Raw genomic sequence first — 20,908 nt, 5'->3', positions numbered from 1 at the left:
CAGTCTATGACTGGACTCTGAAGTTTTATGAATTTGGCTCTCCATGTTGCCAATGCAATAGTGTATGGGTTTTAATGGTCTTTGGTACTACATAATATTTACTGTGTTTAAACGATTTGTATTGTAAAATAAAGGATATTTGACTCTTGTCCTTCACTTCCCATGAAAACCAATTTAATAGTAATTAAATTATTGTCATGTCTTTTTAAAAATTAAATGATGACTTCTCCACTTTTTATGCCAGGGCAAATATCTAATTTCATTCATCAAATGCTTGCCTAGATGAATATATCACAGTTACCATTCGCTTTGGGGTTAGTCAGTATTTTTGGAAGGTCACAGCAATACTTATGCACTTGAAGTCCCCAGACACTCATTGGTTGTTCGAGCCAGAAAATCCTGGCAACAAAGGATCAAATAAACCAAAGACTTGATATGAAAGGTGAAGACTAAATAAATACTAGAAACTGGAGAAATTTGGGGGCCTTCTATATATAATTGGTGGAGTATCTGAAACAGAAGCAATCCAGAGCAAAAAACATACAAAATTATATTAACTTTTAATAAAACTTTACCTAGAGGCATCTACCTTTAGCTTTAATATTTCTTCTTAATGATCAGGAGATAAATGTTCATTTAAAAAAATGGATGGCTCTAGATTGTTTTCCATCTCTAGAGGAGATGGGGAAGGAGCCATTCAATCACACTGGAATCTGCAGTGGGATTCTTCAGGGATATAACTTACAAAGAATGCCACTAAACTAAAAACAAAAATTAAATCTGGGGCAGTTGTTGTTGCATGTTACATGAGAGAGATTCACTTTCAATTAATTTTTCAAAAGTTGTTTTTGTCCTATCATACAATATATGCTGTTTGGATTTATAGATAAACGCAGTCAGATGATGTGTTCAAGAGTCCAGAAGTGGTTTTATGACAAATTTGGGGAGTATGTTGAAGACTTCAGATTTCAGCCAGAGGAAAACACAGTGGAAACTGAAGAGCCACTTAGCGCTAGAAGGTAAAAATACCTGTAGAACCCTTTTTTGTTTTCTTTTGGGATAAACCAACATCATACTTCTCTGAAATGATTCTGCTATAATGAAATACATATAAGAAAATATATTTGTTTGAAAGTAATAGAATTTGAAGTAGCAGGACTAATTTTGGATCTGTAAGTGTGCTTCTGAATTAGCTAAATTAGTGTTAGCAGCAAAGAGTTGAAGTCCCATATTTTTCTTCAAGTGTAGAGTGAAATTAGACTTGGGGTATGTGTCCACTGCAGCTTGGAGTGTGCTTTCCAGCTTGGGTAAACAGACATGTGCTAGCCCTGCTCAAGCTAGGCAGCTAAAAATAGCAGAATAGCTAGCGATGGCACAGGTGATAACTCGGGGTTGCCAGCCGAGTATGTACCAAAGGGTCCAGGTGGATTTGTATGCACATGGGTAGCCTAAACTGTCACTTGCGCTACCCCTGGTTACACTGCTGTTTTTAGCATGCTAGTACAAGCAGTGCTAACACATCTGTCTGTCCATGCTGGAAGGTACTCTGAAGCTGCAGTGCAGACATACTCATAGGCTAGTTACTGGGACTGCAGTATACTATATAAGATTTTCTTTACCATTAAGAATAAGTACCTCATTAGACTAGTGAGATTTTGGTTTAAATTTTGATCTGATATAAGGTAGGGCTTAGTTGTAACTCATTTTGAAATGCATTTTTGGCAGCTCAGAGTAGCTTTTTATCACTGATACACTAGATGTCTAATGTATGTGCAGTATATATTGTACTAGAACAAAAGTTGTACAGATATGTTGTTGCACTGAAATGCTTAATGTCTGCTTAACATCATGTTGTATTATCCATGTTTTCTCCTAGGTTAACTGAAAATATGAGAAGATTAAGTAAGTACCCAGCAACATCATTGTCTTGACATAAAATCTGATTTTTTTATCCCTTACTAGAGTTGTAACTTAATATTTGTGCATATAAAAATGCAGAGGTTCTGAGAAATACTTCCACCAGTTTATAAGTGGAACCGTTTCTGCAGCCTTGAATTAATCCTTGGAATAGACAGCATCTTAACATCCCAGATGTTATACTGCTTAATTATATGCCACATTATATAATAGTGGCAGAAGATATACCTATAAACTATAATAAAGTATGATAAATAAATACACAGTCCGTGAATCTTAATTCTTCAAAGCTGGGTAACTGAAAGCTCATCTTACAAACCCTTGCTCCTACTTAGTTACTAGAACTATTAGCAGAGAGAGAAGCCTGCTAGAGTCAGTAAACGTTTACAGGCTTGGGCCCTAACTGACAAGAGGAATTAATTGTTTCAATTTATCCCAATGCTTTGTACAGCCTAGTTTCAAAAGTAAAATTATCAGAGTGTTGCTTCCATTATTTGCTTTGGGAGACTGTTCTATGGTCTGTCCTCCTTATTAGGAAGTCAAGGGAGTCCTGTCTGAGTAAAAAATGTAAGATCAAGCCCTCTGTATTTACCTGGGAGATCTGAATAGTTCTTAAATTCCCTCAGATGAGCAACAAGGGCTAGACTGACTTAAGTTGGTGCAAAGGGCTATCAAGACTTCCCTGAGCCATCCAGATTCCTTGTGCCCAGAGGGTGACTCACCACAAAGGAAGAAAAGCTGTGATACAAGTGCTACCCTCTCTTGAGGTTCCTGCGGGGGCTGGACAGCAGCCTTAACTCTGAGTACAGCAGTGTCAACAGGAGCTGCCAGAAAGAGTGGATGAACCAATGAACTCCTCCAACACTACTGCCCTCCCAGCTAGTTCCATCCACTCCTTGGGATGTGGTGTTGGCCCTTAGAGTTAACCTTTTGACTCTGCTGACCCTTAAGCAAATCTAGCCTTTGGTTAAGAATTTCCCATGGAAGGCAGATCAGGGATAGTTGAACTTTGAGCATTACAAATTGAGGGCCTCATCCCTGCACTCCTTGAAGTTAAAAGGAGTTTTGACTAAGGACTACAGGGAATCTGATTGGGCCCATCAATAGGATACGGGTTGGAAGGAGAAGAGTAATTAAAGGATCTAACCACAGTGCAAATCATATTTCTGTGTGGTTTTCTTTAATTGCTCAGTGATCTTCAAGTCTCTTTAGTTACGTATGTTTTTTAACTACTTTGGACACTGAGATTTTGGGTAAACTCTGTCATTTAAATAAAAAAATATGTAATCCAGTCCATAAATCTGTCTTAAACATTTAGTAAAGGTCCTAGATTATTCCCAGTTTACTTGTTCATTGTTTTACAAATTATTCAACTGCTACTAATTACTTACAACATTTGATTTTTTTTTCCTTTTGTCTAGAGAGAGGTGCCAAACCTGTTACTAATTTTGTGAAGAATCTTTCTGCCTTATCAGATTGGTATTCTATCTACACTTCTGCTATTGCCTTTATTGTAAGTTAGCCTCTTCCACCAAGTGTAATAACTCTTGAAATAAACTTCTTAGCCATCACCTAGTGGCAGTCTTTGAAAATGTGTACTATAATTCAGAATTGCCATGTTTTCTAAAGTCAACACGATGTAGTATAATTTACGTAATATTTTGTTCTATGTTAAATAAAACTATCTTTCTTATTTCAGAACTATCTTTAATGTTTGGGATCTTTGCTCATGTTGAAACGTAATATCAGATATTCAGACAAATGATTCCGTATTTTCAAATGGTTTACAGCTTAGTGGTTGTTGTCCTCATTGTCCTATTGCCTGCCACCACTCTCTCCCCGCCCACCTGAAAATGCATCCAGTCATCTGACCAACGTTTCACTGTGAAATACCTTGTCAGTCTCAGTCCAATTCTTAATGTGGACAGGTCCACATCAAATGCAAGTCTTTCTCGTCAATACCCCACCATAACATCACAGTTTGCACCCTTGTTGCTATTGTTAGCAGAGAGGCCAAGGGGATAGGGACACAAACTGAACTAGAATTGAGGCACACTGGTGGGTTTGTGAAGAGGGTTTGACCTGGTGCAGGCAATGTCTGGTCTGTGGATAATTACAGGATTTTGGTCTCTCGATCTGACTGTCTGGATACACTTCATCCACACTACATCTAATTTTAAATATACTGGAAAAGTCTTACACTTGAAATTCTAATTTAAAAATAAATTACAGGAAACTGAATTGAAGGGTTCTAGTGACATCACAAATCATGCAAGTGAAGTTTAATTATTTTACTTAAGTTACAGCTGCACTTTCATTGGTTATAGCCCCGTAAGTCAAAATGGGCTACTGATTAAATATAGTTTTTAATACACGGATCAAGGAACATTAAAATGATTCATCTCCCTTCTGGGCTCCCTTACTCCTTCCAATACTGCCTTTCCACCCCTTTCCCCAAGCAACGTATCCACCTTCTTTCATCTCTTCATCAACTTGCTTCTCATCTGAAAAGTGATTTATATAGAAGACAGTGTGGTCTGGAGAAGAGCCATGGTTGGGTCTGGGAACTCCTTCCCCTAATACTGGGCTGGGCATTGTCTTACTGTGTGGCTTTGAGTAGAACACCTTGCTGTTTCCTTGTCCATAAAATGGCCATAGTCTGCTACCTTTTCAAAGGTTGTGAAAGCAGTAACGGTATGTGTGTAAACCACATCAGAGATGTAATCTGTTATATAAGTTGTGATACGACCCGTGCCCAGGGTTGCCAATTGAAAATGCCAAGGTCAGGGCAGGCTGCAAAAGGAGACCAGATTCTCCCCATGCTGGTGGGTGACACTGAAGCCCGGCTTCCCAACCAGCCATGAACTGCTTCTGATTACCCCACACTGGATATCATGAAGCCAGTCCACAAATGGTCCACAGCCTCCTTTACTGTATTTCAGCTCCAGGCTCCCAAATCAGCACTAGGTCCAGCAAAGAGACCAGTTACTTAAATTCTCTGCTCTTTGCTAAAAAGGTTCCCTCTGACCCCAAAGGGTCAGCCACAGCACCAGATCAATATAAGTTTGGATCTTACTTAAAATACCACGCTGGCAGCCAATCCTTTAGTATCTAAAACTAAAGGTTTATTGTGAAAAGAAAGAAAGAAACCATGAAAGAAATGTTAAAGGGTTAAAGTGAATCACAGATATACAAATGATTAAAAGTCCATATACTTCAGGTTTCTGGAAGAAATGTGGATTTGCAGGCTTGTGTAGTTCTCTCTGGTTCACATCCAGTACCTGGATGGGTCTAAGTCCTTCGGTTCAGTTGCAAGATGAATTGGTCCAGAGATAGGTGTATGTCTGCAGACTGGACAGGAACAAAGACAAGATGGTTTCTCTGGCTTGATCTTATAAACCCCCTCCTCCGGCCATGCGGCCTGTGGGCAGTCACAAGACCCAAAATGAAGTCCATAGTCACATGGGCCAATCCTGGTGACTCCTCTGGTGTGCCTGGGGTCCATAGTCACATGGGACAGTCATGATGCTTCATCAGGTAGGCTGCCTGCAATGGAGTCCAGAGTCACGTAAGCAGGTTCTGATGACTCAGTGGTGATGCTGGCCTCTCCCTCAGGGCCCCTTGCACCTGGGAATGCCTTAATGGGCCATTATGCAGGCCATTGTTCTGCAGCCTTCCTATCTGGGGTGTTGCCTGGGCCGAACAATTTGAAATACAGATCTCTCAAATACATCTATAACTTCCATTTCAAATATTACACATGAACATAAGTATTATTATCTTACTTAGCACATTATAACCTTCCTAACAGTACCTGACATGGCATATCCCACATGGATTATTATGATTCTGCCATACTGATGTCACCCAATATACTAAATGCCCCCCACTCAAGCCAGCCCGCATGACACCCCCAACGCGAGACTGGTGTAGAAAGGAGTAATCGGAGCTCCTAAATACACCTCAGGGGCCCCCCTTATCCAGACAGCATGACATAAGTACTCAATACTTTTTTACTTTTTTCTTAAACATCTTAGTTTTCCTTCCCCTGCATGGTATTAAATTTGGTGAAGCATTGGGATATTGCTTATGTGAAAAAATACAATTCAGAAGCTCATCCTGCTTCCTCTCCCTGAAGTGCCCAGTCGCTAGAACCACTTGGACTTTCACTTGCTAGGTCAGACTAGAGGATCATAATATGACCCCTTCTGGCTTAAATTCTAGTAATCTAATAACTTTGGCTTCCTTCAACTCCAGTGATTGAGAGATTCACTGCCACACATGCAGCTCAGGGCTGTTGAAGGAGCAGGTCTCTGAGATTGACTGAATCTCATAGTTAACATTTTACACTGGGTGTGTGAATCTGGTGTATTTTCATCAGTCACAGGAGTGACTTCACACCCTTAAGTGTTAGTGGCTTGGGGATTTGTGTTTTTTTAGCACACAGTTCAGGTATTGTTTCATACAAATCACTGTAATTTAATTTGTAATCAGCGACTTTTTCTTTTTTATCTGCAGATTTACATGAATGCTGTATGGCATGGCTGGGCCATTCCTATGTTCTTATTTTTAGCAATTTTGAGGTTATCCCTAAATTACCTCATAGCCAGGTACTTACTTTGCTTAAATATTAAGGATTTAATATTTGTGTAACTTATTTTATCTAGAGGCTTTTATTTTGTTGTTCTTACACTGAAATAATTATAAGCTTTTAACTTTGCTAACAACAAGGGTTAAAATGTGGAATTTAACAAATTCTAATGCTAAGACAAATATCAAGTACCAAAAGGTAAATTCTAAAGCTATGACAAATATCAAAAGATATAGAAGCCAGATTAGTCTTGTGATAGCTCTTTATGACCCTTCTAAGTAATACTCTTGGTTTTCAATGATTCGGGTCATCATAAGTGTTGCTGCATATTCAATGACTTAATGCAATACATTATTGTTATAGCAAAATCCACAAAAAGAACCAGTTTCCATCTTCTGGTAGTACTGAAAGTGTTTGGAGAGCATTACATTACAGGCTGAAATTTTTTTGTACAAAGAACTTTTTCTTTCATCCAGGCTTAACACAGGTCGAATTAATATTTTAAGTTGGATACAAATATGCTAATGAAAAGATATTTAATTTTTCACAATTTTAAACCTAACTAGTCTTCATATACGTAGATGTAATGCCATTCTTTTTGTTGTGTAAAACTCAGTGGCTATATAGAATATTTATACAACAAATTTAAAAATACAGCATATACTGACTATTCTGAGAAACAGGCATTTAAAAATGTCCATTTCCTGAGAGTCATGAAGAAGCCTTCCAACCAAAACCTAAACGTCAGCTTGAGGACTCTTAAGAGTGCAAAAGCTCACTTCCAACACTGATCACTTATTGTAAGCTATAATATATATCAACAGTTCTACAGAGGAAGGGGGAAAGCTCAGATCCTTTCACTAAAGCTTTTTCAAATTAGAATTTAATAGGTCAAATTTAGTTCCTGGAAGTGTGCAACTGCAGTGACTTCATGGGAGCATCATATGTTTAAACCAGTGCTGAGATGGATCCAGAACATTTAATTATTCAAATTGTTAAGAGGACTGTTCATTGCAATTGGCTTAAGCAACATTGGTATATATTTATGGAACAATACTGTAATTCCTTAATTACTGCTTTTTGTCAGAAAGGGGTTGATATGCTTGTTTTTTAAAATAGAACTCTTATCACAAATGATGATTTTGAACAATTGATGCGATGTTTTGCTCTGCAGCTTAGAACAAAATTCTAAATCAATCATTGTAAATAAACAAGTGACTATAACTTCATTACCATAAATCAGTGTAAAGTGTTTGAAATATCAGGATCATATGACTGGTTGTTAGAGAGAGAGTGAGTGTGTGGTTGTTAGAGAGAGAGCAAGTGTGTGTGTATGCAGATTTAAAAGGACACTGTTAGCTACCCTCTTGTAGATATTTAACAACTTCATTATTTTGTTAAAGTCGCATAAATATTGTTTGCAGAAAAACATTTAAAACCCTGTAACCTTGGGAGACTTGTGGAAGATGGGATATCTACATAGTTTGTTTCTTTGACTTTTAGGGGTTGGAGAATACAGTGGAGCATTGTGCCTGAAGTTTCTGAGCCCATTGTAAGTCTTTAATCGTCAGTTTGCACTGCGTGTTGTAATGCTATTCCAAAACTCTCAAAAAACCTATGTGAACATAGTCCTTTCTAAGCCTTTTTAACCACTCAGTTTGTGGAGGTATAAAAATACACAGCTATCACCACTTTTCTGTCCTGTCTTATTTGCAGTTTTGAAGCCAAAATTGCTCCTTCTTTTTTTACTGGAAAACATTGGCAGCTTCATCATAAGCTAAAGTGTAAATCGAATTTCTGGTTTATGCTGAGATTTGAGATAAATCTCATAATTTAATCCAGTGGACTTTTCAGTTCAGGAAACTTGCTTATACTATTAATGAAAGTCCACTGTAACAGTGTGGAGCTGTGAGTAGCCTTCAGCCTGTGAAAATTAATTGCTGATTTGATTTAACAGTCCAGAAATTCACACCATCTGCAAGAGTTATTGGGAACAAATACTGATAATAAATACAGAGCTTTTTGAATTACAAACCTGTTCAGTAAAGTTTATTGAGGATTTTGGAGTTCCAGGGAAAACCTTGTGATCTTTAATGATAAGATATTTTTATTATAAGTTTCTAGACCTACAACTTCACTAAATAGTTTTTAAACAGAAATGTAAATGATCAGTGTCTAGAGCAGGAAGGGCAAAGGGCATCAAATTTACACAAACTTGTATAGGTCACAGAGGAGAGCAGTTTGTTAATTAGCTATTGCTAATACAAATCATGGCTAGCAGCGGAAGAATTAAAACCTGTAAGTGGAATGTAGTACAATTAGAATATCGGATGCACAGTCGGTGGCTTTATAGTATATGAAATGTTTTGATTTTTTTCACTAGTAGTTTTCTAAACTATAAAGAGCAGTGTTAGAGCTGAAAGCTAAATTTAATTGGAATTTTTTTTGTCTTTGCCAAGGAACCTCCGAAGGAAGACCTCACAGTATCAGAAAAGTTTCAACTCGTTCTAGATGTGGCACAAAAAGCACAGGTATTGTACTCCATACAAACTTTTCTGTCAATGTTCCCTAGGTAAAGAGGGTGCATCTTGAAAGAGCTCAGTATACGGTTTGTGAAAGTGTGTCAGAACAAAATAATTTATCTGGTAATCTCTTTCCCCCTTATACATTTAAAAGAAATACCTTGTAATGAAGAGGTAGGAATCATGCTAAACTGCCTTATAGTTGAAAACAGCATGCTGAAGTAGATAAGGAAAACTTCAGATGAATTTTATTTTAATTTATTGAAACCCTCTAATCGGGGTTCTAGATTCTCAAGTATAACAAGAAATAAAATCCAACATGCAAGCTGCTGAAAACAAACTTCCTGGCCGTCCAGACCAATTATATTCATCCAGAATAGTAAAATAGTAACCCTCCCCTATAAGTGCCTACCACCTTCAACCACCATCCCTTATGTTTTAAAAAAAAAAAAAAATGGAAATAGATGGCCTTCTGGGGAAGGCTAATGACTTAGTCTTAAACCAATACTTTAATCGCCACCTGGTGGCCAATATGCATCCGCGCTCTGCTCTGGGTTCCCTTGGTGTAATGTGTTTTCTGTGAAAACTTGATTAATAAGTGAGCTGTTGCACTCTACACTAGCTTTAGTTAACTGTAGCTAATGGTCCCAAGGTATAGACCCATGTTGCAATATTCTAGTCTTGAGATGACAAAGGCATGCGCCCTCATTTACGCAATCTGACATTTCCTCCTGATTGTCTTGCCAGCATCTGAAACTGAACTCCTTATCTTTCCTCCCACACCCTCTCTGCTCACCCTATTCTCGTTCATTGTTGAATACACCATCATGTGTCATGTAAATCAGGCCTAATGGGGAATCTTCAACTCTTTCCTCCTCCTCCTCAGCTAACACATTCCAGCCAGTGTCCAAATTCTACTGCCTCTTCATCCACACTACTGTGGTCTGACCTCCTTTCTGTTCTTACAGCTAAAATTCTCATTCATGTCCTCATCATCTCCCACTGCAACTACCTCCCTGACACCTACATCAACTCCTCTCTTCCATACAAAATAAGGCTGCTAAGATAACTTTCCTGGCTCATTGTTTTTTTCACAATATCACTCCTTGAATACCTCTGCCCTCCCCCTTGCCTTCTCCCCTACTGCATCAAGTTCAAGCTTTGTGTCTTTCTTCCAGTTCCTGTGTAATTCTGCCCTCCTTATTTATTATGTCTGTCTTTTTCATCTCTCCTCACCCTCTCTTTCTCCTCTACTGCCAATAATGCCAGCATCAATATACTGTTTAGCTGTTTCTCCTGTAACAGGCAGGGACCATGCTCTCATCATGTTTCGTAGAGCATAATGTGGGATCTACTGAAAACAAACCATGTAATTTAGGGTGCCTCGATAGCAAGGGTCAAGGAAAAATGATCATTAGAAATTCTACCCAGCTGTCAGTAGAGTGGTTTTGGATAAACCGTGTTCTTCATAGGAGCCCTGTGGAATCTAACAGGCTCTGTCTGCTTCAAAGGGTGTACCATTCAGATAGTCTCCAGCCTTATAAGAGAGGTGGGTCCTGACCCCAAACCAAAGAAGCTAATGGTCAAACCAAAATAAATACAATAACTACTTCCTGAAATTTCAGTCCCATCCAAAACATATTAATTCAGATCTGACATGTTGTCTACTTGTTTGTTTTTTGACTTCTCTATTAATTTAAAATTACTACCAGGGGACACACATTTTCCAACCATAACAATAAAGTTAAGCAAGTCCTTCCACTTCAGATAACCAGTGATTAATAGGTCATAAATTGCAGAACAAGATGTACAACAAAAAGAAAATCCCTTGAATGCTGAGTAAATAAGTGGTAAAGGGAAAGCATGCATGTTGTTAATAGTGCATATTTTATAATTCTCTAGACTTTTAACTAAAGCCAGGAGGAACTTAAGTGGTTGGCTTTCAAGGATCATTTAACCATAGAAAATAGCTTTGCTTTCCACCAGTTTGTCATCTTCAGTTAACTGTCTCTTGCTTTTAATGCAGAACCTATTTGGCAAAATGGCAGACATATTGGAAAAAATAAAGAAGTAGGTTTATATTTTTTTCTCCCGAATAAACCATTTGAACAACCATCTGACCAGCTGAAAACAAAATGCTGTAACAATTAATTATTTGTTTTGTTTTTACAGCTTGTTCATGTGGGTCCAGCCAGAAATAACGCAGAAGTTATATATTGCTCTATGGGCAGCTTTTATTGCATCCTGCTTCTTTCCCTACAGGATTATCGGGCTTTCAATGGGTAAAAAAATATATATAATTTTTATATCACAGGGTAGACTTAGCACTTTACATTTTATAATTTGTTTCTTGAAAGACTATTCAGTTTAAGAAGGAAATGTTTTAAGATCATCCTTCCTTCAAAAATAATTCCATACATTAAAGCACCGTATTTACTAAAGTCATCAGCGTTGTTCTTGGCACTGTGTTCAGATACACAGAATAAAGACACAATCCCTGCCCCATGAGGCATGCAGTGTAAAAGACAGAATAGACGACCCAGTGAACAGTAACTTTGGGAAGTAGGGGTGTTGTAACAAAATAGACATGGTGATGATTTGCCATTGATATAGGTTAGAATTCAAAGACCTCACAGAGATTTTTAGGAAATGTGTAAAACAGTGGCAACCTGGGACTAAGTCTGAGGCATGTGGGGCAGCAGGAAGGAAGTTATAAAGCTAAGAATGATAAGAAAAAATGGAGAGCAGTAATGTTGTTGATAGAACAAGGACATAATGAACAATAATAGTAGGGACAAAATTGTCCCTTCACATTTGTCCGTTCTTATATTTGATTGGTTAGGCAAGGGGTAGCCAGTAGAGGGATTGAATAGAAGGGAAAGCTATGTGGGCAGTGGCCAATGATGATTTTTGGCTGCTGCTCTCAGTATTCTGGGCTTCTGATATGTGTGGAGAGATGTTTTTAAAATGAGGAATCAGGTGAGAAAAGCCTCTTCTGTGTAACATGTGACAATGCCCTGTGAATTAGGAGTGCCCACCATGTCTCTGAAATGAAGCTTGTGTCTGAAGTGTGCTTAAACCGTAGGTAATATTTTAAATGTGATATTGACTTTAAATTGTTACATTAGATTAAGCATCTACACACACTGGCTCACTTTATATGGTGGTTGAATTGAATGGCTGGAAATGTTTTTCCAATGGCTTTCAGAATGAGATTTCACTAACTCTGAAAACTCCTTTTAAAATCATTAGTCCCTGTTAAGAGATTAGAGGTTTGAAGTACATTTAGTAACCTGGTTTAATGGGAGAGGATCTTTTGTGTGAGATAAGAGGACATAATTATTGTCCAAGAGCACTCTGTTACAAATTAGATTCTATCTTCGAGTGATTGCTCATATGCATTCCAATGTAGGTGTGTGAGCGCCCCGTGCACAGATTCCCGGAACTTTTTCCCTAGCAAGCCCCTCATGGCCAGCTCAGGCGCCCCCTGGAGTGCTGCGCTCATATCGCGGTATAAAGGGCACTGCTGGCACCGCGGGTCCCCAGTTCCTTCTTTCCGCCTGTGACGGTTGCTGGAACTATCGCCTCTTGCTGCGTGCAAGTAGCTCATTCCCTAGTTGTTTGACTGTTTTTCAAAGTTGTTGTTTATAGTGTTTATAGAGTTAGTTAGTTTATAGTTTAGTGTTAAGTCTGAACCCCGGACGGGGTTCCTCCTTCTGGAGTCATGCCGGGCTCCACTGGCTTTAAGAACTGTGTCTTGTGCACCAAAGCCTTTCCGATCAGTGACCCGCATGACCGTTGTCTCCGGTGCCTTGGGGAAGAACACCGTCGAGACAAGTGCAGAATCTGCAAGTCCTTTAAGCCTCGCACCCAAAAGGAGAGGGACGCGAGGCTAAAGGCAATACTTATGGAGTCGGCGCTCCGTCCAGCCTCTGAACCGTCCCAGTCTCCGTCGGCACCGAGTGTGTCGTCGGTGCGGAGCGCCCCCCCACCGGCACCGCTTTCGGCACCGCAGAAGGCCTCCAAGGGTCCCAAGAAGTCGGCACGGCCCTCGGCCGCACCGGAGATCTCCCCCCGGCCCTCGCAGGGCGGCGGGAGCACGGAGACGCCCCAGTCACGGGCCGTAGAGGTTACTCCGGCACCGGGGTCTCCGCGCGGGTTGCCTCCCCCGACTCCTGGGGGTGGGGGAGTGCACCCGCAAGGGCCGTCGACGCCGGAGGCATTTACCGCGGCACGGGCCCTTATGGCCATGCCTATGCCTCCGTCCCCCCCTCGGCCGAGGGACAAGGGACCTGCGTCTCGAGGCAAACCCGCGCTGGGTGGTCTCGGTGGTTGGAGACGTTCCCAATCCAAGTCTCCTTCCAGACGGTCATGGAGGGTGGAGAGCGTCGGCTCCCCTCCGAGCTCCGACTCTAGGTCGTCGAGCGACTCGGCACCGCGGCACCGTGGGCGGTCCCGAGTCCGTCGCCGGAGCCGTGTGTCCAGCTCCAATGCCAGCAGGGACCGAGACTCGGGCTCGCACTCTTCGGCACGGAGCCCGTCTCGGCACTGCTCCCGGTCACCGTCGGTCTCGAAAGGCCCAGAGGCACTGATGGCTCCGGCACTGATGGCTCCGGCACCGATGGTCCAGGCACCGTTAGGCCCGGCACCGATGGGGGCCGCACCGATGATGGGCCCGGCACCGGTTGGCCCGACGCCGACATCGGGGCGACAGGACTCTCCTCTACGTCGCCGTCATCGGTACCGCTCTCGGTCCCGGGGAGGGAAGCGGTACCGCAAGTCCTCTCACCGCAGAGGCCGGTCGGCTACGTCGTCGTCATCATCCTCGACTTCCTCGTATCGCCGGCACCGCCGACGTCGGCACCGGTCCGCGTCGTCCTCGCCCGACCGCTCCACGCGTCGGCGACATAGACGACGCACGGCGGGCTCGGGGGACAGGAAGGCTGTGCAGCTGCAGCAGCCTTCCCTGCAGGCCCCAGGATGGACCCAAGGGCCTTGGCAGTGGCCGTACTGGGGGCCTTGGAATGCCACTATGCCCCAGGGCTCAGTGTCGCTGCAGTCGGCGGTGGCTCCCCCGTACCTCCCGCACCTAAGGTTCAGGAGCAAGGGTCGGAGGATTCGGACCCAGGGGAGGGACCCTCCACTGTGCCCCTACCCTTCTCTTCCTCCTCATCGCCTGATGAGGCAGCAGCCAGGGATCGTAAGGGGCCCCTGTTTGACTTTAGGGCTCATCAAGACCTCCTAAAGAGAGCGGCTGAAAACTTAGGCATGGAGTTTAAGCTCATGTCCGAGGAGGAGGACCCCCTTTTTGGGCCCTCGAGCTCTCTGGGACCCTCACGGGCCACCTTGCCAGTACATGACAATGTCATGAAGATAGCCAGGAAACTCTGGCAGACCCCGTCCTCTCTGCCCTCTACGTCCAAGGGGGTGGAACGCAAGTATTATGTCCCCAAGGAACCATTTGAGTTCCTCTACAACCACCCGGCACCTTGCTCCCTGGTGGTCGATGCGGCCAACCAGAGGGACCGCCAGGGGAACCAGGGTAACACGCCCAAGGACAAGGAGGGTCGCAAGATGGACTTATTTGGGAGGAAGGTTTACTCTACTGCGGCGCTGCAGTTTAGAGTAGCGAACCATCAGGCCCTGTTTGGGAAATATAATAAAAACTTGTGGGCCTCTATGCAGAGGTTTGCCTCCCAGCTGCCCCCGGACCAGGAGGCAGACTTTTCCACTATCCTCCAGGAAGGGGCTGCTGTGGCCACCGCTGCGCTGCAGTCGGCTAGTGACGCGGCGGACACAGCCAGCAGGGCTATGGCCTCGGCGATAGTGATGTGCCGCTGTTCATGGCTTCAGGCTTCTGGCCTCACCCAGGAGGTACAGCAGGCCATTCAGGACTTACCGTTTGATGGCCTGGGTCTGTTCTCGGAGAAGACAGACGACAAACTCCACGCACTCAAGGACTCTCGGGCCACCCTGAAGTCATTGGGTTGTATACCCCTCAGGCCTCCAAACAGCAGTCCAGACCTCAAGCCCAGAGGCAACCACCACCCCCGCCCAGGCCGGCTCCTCGCCCCGCCCAGCAGAGGAGGGGTCGTGAGCGCTACCGCGGTCCCAGCAGAGGAGGCCGCCAAGGGTCCTCTGCAGGGGGCCAGCAGGGGCCTTCGAAAGGGGGTAATCCGAATAAATGTTTTTGACCCAGAACCGGAGGGTGGTACTCTTCCTTCTCTCTGGGATCTTGGCCGGCCGTTCGCAGATAGGCTTCGCCCTTTCCTTGCGGATTGGGAAGCCATTACTACGGACCGGTGGGTCCTGTAGGTGATTGCTAAGGGGTACTCCCTCCAGCTCACAGCTTTTCCCCCCAACAACCCTCCGCGGCTGTCCCCCATTGGGGATCCGGCCTCGGTTCAACTCCTTGTGCGGGAGATTGGGTCGCTCCTCACGTTGGGGGCAGTGGAGGAAGTCCCACTGGCCGAAGAGGGCAGGGGCTTTTACTCTAAATATTTCTTAATCCCCAAGGCGAAGGGAGGCCTTAGGCCCATTCTGGACCTCCGTGGCCTAAATAGGTATATTAGGCGGGTTAAGTTTCGTATGGTCTCCCTCACCACAATCATTCCGGTCCTTGACCCAGGGGATTGGTATGCCGCCCTTGACCTAAAGGATGCATACTTTCACATCTCAATATTACCGGCCCATAGGCGGTTCTTGAGGTTTGTGGTAGCGGGATGCCATTATCAGTTTCGGTCCCTACCCTTTGGGCTCTCCTCAGCACCTAGGGTCTTTACTAAGTGTATGGCTGTGGTGGTAGCCCACCTGCGCCGTAAAGGTGTTCAAATCTTCCCCTACCTGGATGACTGGTTAATCAGGGGGAGGTCGAGTTCCCAAGTGAGACATAGTCTGTTCCTCACACGCGAATTGTGCGCTAGACTGGGGCTGCTTATCAATGAGCAAAAGTCCACACTCACTCCGGTACAATGTATTGAGTTTATTGGAGCCAGGCTAGATGCGGTACAAGCCAGGGCCTTCCTCCCTCAAGCAAGATTTGAGGCGATGGCAGCCATCATATCTGATCTCCACTTGTCCCCCATGACGACAGCCAGGCACTGCCTGCAGCTGTTGGGACATATGGCGGCTTCTACATATGTGGTGAGACTGGCACGATTGAGGCTTAGACCTCTCCAGGCGTGGCTGGCTTCGGTGTATGTACCACACCGGCATTCTCTAACTAGAATGGTCCTGGTTCCCCCACAGGTGCTGTCATCCCTCGATTGGTGGAGGGACCCGAGGGAAGTGATGATGGGCGTCCCCTTCAGAGAGTTCATCCCATCTGTGACGCTCATCACAGACGCATCCGATCGGGGATGGGGAGCCCACATTTCTCACGATCAGGGCACCCAAGGGCTTTGGTCACTGGAGGAGAGAGCTCTGCACATCAACGTGCGCGAGCTCAGAGCGGTCCGATTGGCCTGCAAGGCCTTCCTCCACTTCCTCAGGGGCAGAGTGGTCCGAGTCCTTACGGACAATACGGCAGCCATGTTCTACATGAACAGGCAAGGGGGGCACGTTCCTCGGCACTCTGCCAGGAAGCCATTCACCTCTGGGACTTCGCGGTGAGGCACGGGTTTCATTTATCTGCCTCTCACCTCCCGGGGGTACGGAACAGCGAGGCAGACCGCCTCAGCATATTTTTTTCTCCCCGCCACGAATGGTCCTTACACCAGGACATAGTGGCTTGCCTCTTCCAACGGTGGGGTACTCCCCGTCTGGACCTGTTCGCTACAGCGGAGAACAGGAAATGCCCGAGGTTTTGCTCGCTCAGGGGTCACGAGCCGGGCTCTCTGTCCGATGCCTTTTTGATTCCCTGGACAGGGGATTTAATGTATGCTTTTCCCCCTGTCCCGCTCCTGCCACAAGTCCTCCTCAAAATCAAGAGGGACAGGGCGGACATTATCCTGATTGCCCCAGCGTGGCCGAGGCAGCATTGGTACAGCATGCTGCTCGACCTCTCCATCACCGAACCGATTCCGCTACCCAGACGGTACGACCTGATCTCCCAGGACCATGGGAGATTGTTGCACCCCGACCTGGACTCCCTCCACCTCACCGCCTGGAGACTTTGTGGTTGACAGAGGGAGAGAGAGCCTGTTCCATGCAGGTTCAATAGGTCCTCCTGGGCAGCAGGAAGCCGTCCACGCAAGTAACATATAAAGCTAAGTGGCGGAGGTTTTCGGGGTGGGCAGAAGCGAGAGGGTTACACCCTAGCATCTCACCTATACAGGCCATCTTGGAGTACTTACTGCAGCTTAAACTGCAGGGCCTGGCTTTGGCCTCCCTCAAGGTCCACCTAGCAGCCATCTCGGCCTTCCACCAACCCATGGAGGGCCGCTCCCTGTTTTCTCACCCTATGTCGGTGAGGTTCCTTAAGGGGGTGGAGAGGACTTTCCCTCAGGTGCGGGACCCGGTGCCACCCTGGGACCTCAACTTGGTCCTTAACGGGCTGATGGGTCATCCATTCGAGCCCTTGGCTACATGCTCCCTTCTACTTTTGTCATGGAAGGTGGCCTTCCTAGTGGCTATCACCTCGGCCAGAAGGGTCTCCGAACTGAGGGCGTTAACCTCGGAGCCCCCTACACGGTTTTTTATAAGGATAAGGTCCGGCTGAGGCCTCACCCGGCTTTTATGCCTAAGGTGGTGTCTCAGTTCCACTGTAACCAGGACATTTTCCTTCCTGTGTTCTTTCCAAAACCCCACGGGTCGGAGGAGGAAAGGAGGGGGCATTCGCTGGATGTCAGGCGAGCCTTGGCCTTCTATCTCGAGAGGACCAAGCCTTTCCGGAAGTCGACACAGCTCTTCGTGGCTGTGGCGGATAGGATGAAGGGCTTGCCTGTCTCCACCCAGCGCATCTCCAAGTGGATTACTGCCTGCATTAAAGCATGCTATGAGCAGGCAGGAGTACCCCTCCCAGGGCCGGTGAGAGCACACTCCACTAGGGCTCAGGCCTCTTCCGCAGCCTTTCTAGAAAGGGTTCCCCTGCAGGACATCTGCAGGGCAGCGACCTGGTCGTCAGTCCATACGTTCACGTCGCATTACGCCATCGTGGAACAAGCAAGGGAAGACGCAGGGTTCGGCAGGGCCGTGCTGTCTAGAGCAGGTCACCGATAACTCCTACCCTCCTCCAAGGTATGGCTACTCAATCACCTACATTGGAATGCATATGAGCAATCACTCGAAGATAGAAAACAAGGTTACTTACCAGTAACTGTTGTTCTTCGAGATGTGTTGCTCATATCCATTCCAAACCCACCCCCCGTCCCCACTGTCGGAGTTGGCAGAAAGAAGGGACTGGGGACCCGCGGTGCCAGCAGTGCCCTTTATACCGCGATATGAGCGCGGCACTCCAGGGGGCGCCTGAGCTGGCCATGCGGGGCTTGCTAGGGAAAAAGTTCCGGGAATCTGTGCACGGGGCGCGCACACACCTACATTGGAATGGATATGAGCAACACATCTCGAAGAACAACAGTTACTGGTAAGTAACCTTGTTTTATTATAGGGGAAAGTAAAAGGATTACTGTTTTAATAGAAAAACGGGCAAAAGGGCATCTCATGTTTCTCAGTATTCTGAAAACAGCACATGAATATTTAATTTTTTAATGCTTCTCAGCATTAAATACTAAACTTATGCAAAGAAACCAAAATTATAGCAGCAGAAATCTTGCTTAAAAAAAACTTGCACTAGCAATTGTAGCTCCCATGTCCTCCACCTGAATTATTTTTGAGAGACAAAAGCGTGTGTGTGGAAGTGCTATATTTTTATACCATTATTGATTAGAAATATAATTTCATTTATATGGTTTATTGATGGACTTTATGGAAAAGTGATGGAAAATCTGACAATCTTGATGATAGTTATTGTGTTTGCTAAAAACATTTTTTTTTCAATTGTTCAGGACTTTATGCTGGAATTAAGTTTTTCCTTATTGATTTTATCTTCAAACGATGCCCAAGACTTCGAGCTAAGTATGATACTCCTTATATCATCTGGACAAATTTGCCTACAGATCCTCAACTCAAAGAAAGGTCTAATGCTACAGTATCAAGACGGGTAAGTAAAGTTTCATGCTTTTACATATCTGATGGACAACTTTTTTTTTTGTTTCCAGTGACTAGAGCACATTGAGGGAGGGGTAATTGTTAAACCTAATTTCAGTGTTCACGCTCCAGTGGTAGTCTGACGTCTTTATTTTTAAAGCATCCGGGGTCCCAATATTCATAAAGTGACTTGCTTTTTTGTAGACAAGCAATTTTATTTTAATGTAAAGAAGAGTTTGGCTGTTCTAAGGATTATAACCAGAAAAATTACTAAATATAACACACAGGTGTCCATATTAGTCTATATTTCCATAACAGATTTGCTCACATCACAAGTAAGAACAAGATTTTTACCATATGCCAGAAGTGAATACTCAACCTGCTATCTGGGTGACACTTAAAATTACTCATACAATAATAAATAGTTAAAATTTAACAGTTTAGTTTAATAAATGATTAATAGATGTAAGAATGTTACTAACAGTAGTAGTATGTCTTATAGAGAGTTATAAGTCCATCAGTAGAAAACATGGTAGATAACTATAAGCCATGGTCATAAGGAGCCTTCAAAATTTTGGACTCTAACAATTGATTAATCATTTATTAAAACATTATTTTTTTTTTATAAATGTATCATTAATATAAACTGCAACCTCATTCTGCTTTGTACATAATTACTAGCAAAACGGTAACTTTGCTGATGCATGAAGCAGGTTGGAATAAAACATGCTTTTCCACATCTTTTGGATGTGTAAAACCTTGCTGAAGACTAAGATATATTTACAAGGAATGTTTACATGCAATAGAGCTAGATAGAAATAGAATTTTATCTTAGAATTTTCTATGGTCTCCATTACCATACTATCTAAGCATTTTGACAACTATTTATAGCAGTGGTTCACAACTTTTTTCATTTGTGGATCCCTAAAAAAATTTTGAATGCTGGTGCGGATAACCTTTGGAAATCTTAGACATAGTCTGCTGTGGACCATAGGTTGAAAACCACTGTTCTATAGTAATGACAACCTTTCACAGATCCCTTAGACAGTCTGCGGACCCCCAGAGATCTGCGGATCACAGGTTGAGACCCACTTATTTATAGGACTATAATCACCCTTTAAAGAACAGTATGTCTCTTCTGTTATCTGAAAGATTTTTAAAATACTAGTCTTCTAAAAGTGCAATATTTTCCAACAGATGTGATTTCTCCCCCCACCCCCAAAACCACTTCGATAGTGTGTGGTTTCTAAATTCAACCACTAGCACTCAGTAGAGAGAGGCATTGTCAGGTTTAACAAACCTGGCTGTGGATCCACTGATCCACAGTCTAAAACTACTGAATGAAACCAAAAGTGGTAGCCAACTTTATCCCAAACCTGTCTATTCTCCACACAATCCTTAACCAAAGGATTAAGTGTTCATGACTCAAGACTTTTCTGAATCTCTGACAAGAGGACTCATGCTCTGTTTAAAAGTAGTGCTAACATTAAACCAGCTGCTTGTTCGTTAAGCAAGGAGCTGAGATTGAGAATATAATACTGAGAACATAAGGCTTCCCCTGTAAGCTACAACCTTTTTTATTCTTTCCTATCCTTGTAGTACAGTAACTCTGAAGGAAAGATAAATAGACCATGTCTGCATAGCCATTTTGTAAGACTTGATTCATAGCCAGTGGTTTCAGTGCACAGATGTCATTTGTTTTTAATTTTTCCATGTTTTAGGGCTCCTAGTAAGAGTTCTGCAAACTTACAATGAAATCAGAAGCAGCAGAGGGTAGTCAATTCTTCACAGG

The 20,908-nt window shown here is 43.8% G+C and overlaps 1 protein-coding gene across 2 annotated transcripts in view; it reads left to right on the top strand.

Annotated features, from left to right (window-relative positions):
• GRAMD4 (GRAM domain containing 4) overlaps positions 1-20,908 on the top strand; it is a 147,626-nt gene that overhangs the window by 104,064 nt on the left and 22,654 nt on the right. For both annotated transcript variants that reach the window (XM_067564398.1, XM_067564397.1), the window contains 9 exons: positions 887-1,019; positions 1,877-1,902; positions 3,339-3,430; positions 6,436-6,527; positions 8,012-8,060; positions 8,968-9,039; positions 11,057-11,100; positions 11,203-11,312; positions 18,975-19,129. In XM_067564398.1, coding sequence (XP_067420499.1) covers positions 887-1,019; positions 1,877-1,902; positions 3,339-3,430; positions 6,436-6,527; positions 8,012-8,060; positions 8,968-9,039; positions 11,057-11,100; positions 11,203-11,312; positions 18,975-19,129 — 773 coding nt within the window. The remainder of the gene's footprint in view (positions 1-886; positions 1,020-1,876; positions 1,903-3,338; positions 3,431-6,435; positions 6,528-8,011; positions 8,061-8,967; positions 9,040-11,056; positions 11,101-11,202; positions 11,313-18,974; positions 19,130-20,908) is intronic.

This window comes from Emydura macquarii, unplaced genomic scaffold (assembly GCF_026122565.2).
Source record: "Emydura macquarii macquarii isolate MOO-44397 ecotype Brisbane River unplaced genomic scaffold, CSIRO-AGI_Emac_v2 contig_2636, whole genome shotgun sequence".
Taxonomy (NCBI): Eukaryota; Metazoa; Chordata; order Testudines; family Chelidae; genus Emydura; species Emydura macquarii.
Note: the sequence above shows the minus strand (reverse complement) of the source record. Positions and strands in the feature narration are given on the sequence as shown.